Raw genomic sequence first — 2,569 nt, 5'->3', positions numbered from 1 at the left:
GGAGGGGGGGGCGGGTGGGTTCTCGGGGACCGGGGGACGCCCCCGTGACCCCGGGTGTCACCGCGCCGTCCCTGTGTCCCCAGAGCGCCCGCAGCGGCCGCGTCCTCCCCCCGGGTCCCTTTGTGGTGCGGGACAGGCAGCAGGAGCAGCACTTTGGCTTCAGCCTGGCCCAGGCCCTCAGCCGTGCCCGCCGCCGCCCTCTGCTCCAGGTGACCGTCCCCAAGTGTCCCCATGGGGCGGCGGGTGGCCCCCGCGCTGTCCCCGAGGTGTCCCCAGGAGCCAGCGACTCGGGGCCGGGCTGAAGGACGCATCCCAACCCCGTGTCCCCTCTGTGTCCCCTCCGTGTCCCTTCCATGTCCCTTTCTTGTGCTCTCCATGTCCCCCCCGTGTCCCCTCCGTGTCCTGTTCATGTCCCTTCCGTGTCCCTTCCATGTCACTTTCATGTCCCCTCCATGTCCCTTCCGTGTCTCTTCTATGTCCCCTCCGTGTCCCCTCCATGTCCCCTCCGTGTCCCTTCCGTGTCCCCTCCGTGTCCCCTCCATGTCCCTTCCGTGTCACTTTCATGTCCCTTCCGTGTCCCCTCCGTGTCCTCTCCATGTCCCTTTCATGTCCCTTCCGTGTCCCTTTCATGTCCTTTCCATGTCTCCTCCGTGTCCCTTCCGTGTCCCCTCCGTGTCCCCTCCGTGTCCCCTCCGTGTCCCCTCCGTGTCCCCTCTGTGTCTCCTCCGTGTTCCCTCTGTGTCCCCTCCATGTCCCTTCCATGTCCCTTCCGTGTCCCCTCCATGTCCCCCCTTTGTCCCCAGGGCTACGAGGTCCACGTCACCCCCGGCGTCCGCCCCGAACCCGAGCACATGCGGGACATCGTCACCTGCAGCGGCGGCACCTTCCTGCCCGCCATGCCCCACACTTATGGGGTGAGGGACAGCGCGGGACGTGGTGGCACCGGGGAGGGGACTGGGGGGACGCTGGGAGCCACCATCGAGGGGAACAAAGGGGCAATGAAGGGACGCTGGGGTCCCAGAGCCACCAGGGAGGGGACAGAGGGGTTCCAGAGCCAATGGGGAGGGGACACAGGGGACACTGGGGTCCCAGTGCCAATGGGGAGGGGACAGAGGGGACATTCGGGCCCCAGTGCCAATGGGGAGGGGACACAGGGGACACTGGGGTCCCAAAGCCAATGGGGAGGGGACACAGGGGACACTGGGGTCCCAAAGCCAATGGGGAGGGGACAGAGGGGATGTTGGGGTCCCAAAGCCAATGGGGAGGGGACAGAGGGGACACTGGGGTCCCAAAGCCAATGGGGAGGAGACAGAGGGGACACTGGGNACCCTCACGTCCCCAAGGTGGCTTTCCCCCGGACACAGCCCCGGCTTGGGACCCCGAGGAGCCCACGCAGTGCTTCTACCACCCCGAGGAGGAGGAGGAGGAGGGGGACGAGGAGAAGGAGAAGGAGGAAGAGCCCCCCCGGAGCCACGTGGCCTCACGTGTCACCCCAGTGACGGTGACACCAGCCCAGGAGGACTCGGGCACCGTCACAGCCCCCAGCGAGGACGTGAGTGGGGCTGAGCCCTCCCAGGGGACGCACAGCACCCGGGGGTCCGCGCCGTGCCCCCTCACCTCGGGGTCACGGTCACCGACCCCCCCCCGACCCCCCCCAAATCCCGCAGGTGACGGAGGGGCCGCGCCGCAGCCAGCGCCAGACCCGCGGCCGTGGGGGCGGAGCCAGCCGGGCAGGGGGCGGGGCTAACACGAAAGGGGGCGGGGCGACGTCGGACCCCGCCCCCTTGCGCCGCAGTCCCCGCCTCCTGGCCCGGCCCCCTCCCGCTGAGCCCAAGAAGGGGCGTGGCCAAGAGGAGCCCCGCCCACCGCCCACGTCCCGCCCCCGGAGAGGCCACGCCCCCTCGCAGAAGGAAACGCGGGTGGGTGCGGCTGGGGGCGGGGCCAGCGAGGTGTGGGTGGAGCCTGTCGCGGTGGGCGTGGTCTGCGCTGGGGGGCGGGGCCTGCGCGAACTGGGTGGAGCTTCTGACTGCTGATTGGTGGAGATGGGAGACGGGGCTTGGTGGGTGGGCGGGGCCAATTGGCGGGGGCGTGGTCTGGGCGCGGTGGGCGGGGGCTGTGCCGAGGGAGGCGGGGCTTCTGCGTGGAAGCTGCCCGCTGGTTGGTGGGATCGGAGGGCGGGGCCTAACGGGGGCGTGTCCTCATGGCGTGGCCCCGCCCCCCAGAAGGAGGAGCCAGCTGACGTCACCCGGCCCCAGCTCCGCCCCCGGGGCGGCTCCGCCTCCTCTTCCCTCAAGGTTTGGCCCCAATGTCCCCCTGTCTGTCCCCCCCCTCGCGTCCCTCTGTCCCCCCAGGGCGTCCCTCTTCCATCCGCACCCCCCTCCCCCACCCACTGAGCGTCCCCACTCTTTCACAATGTCCCCAACGTGTCCCCAGCGCGTTCCCATGCCCCCACACTCTCCCCACATGCACTGCATGGGGCTGGTGGCCGCCCTGGGGACGTCCCCGTTGTGCCCCCCCTCACCCTACAACCCGCTCACGGGGTTGGCGGCCGTCCCAGGGGCATCCCCCC

The 2,569-nt window shown here is 70.3% G+C and overlaps 1 protein-coding gene across 1 annotated transcript; it reads left to right on the top strand.

The window, feature by feature from the left end:
- Positions 1-1,297: 1,297 nt before the first annotated feature.
- LOC110391875 (nascent polypeptide-associated complex subunit alpha, muscle-specific form-like) lies at positions 1,298-2,562 on the top strand. Its single transcript, XM_021383834.1, has 3 exons — positions 1,298-1,552; positions 1,668-1,919; positions 2,223-2,562. Exons 1-3 carry the CDS (start codon positions 1,298-1,300, stop codon positions 2,391-2,393), a joined length of 678 nt encoding a protein of 225 aa, XP_021239509.1. The 3' UTR covers positions 2,394-2,562.
- Positions 2,563-2,569: the final 7 nt, after the last annotated feature.

Source organism: Numida meleagris, unplaced genomic scaffold, assembly GCF_002078875.1.
Source record: "Numida meleagris isolate 19003 breed g44 Domestic line unplaced genomic scaffold, NumMel1.0 unplaced_Scaffold584, whole genome shotgun sequence".
In the NCBI taxonomy this organism is placed as follows: Eukaryota; Metazoa; Chordata; class Aves; order Galliformes; family Numididae; genus Numida; species Numida meleagris.
The sequence above is the reverse complement of the archived record's forward strand: the minus strand, read 5'-3'. Positions and strand labels throughout refer to the sequence as shown.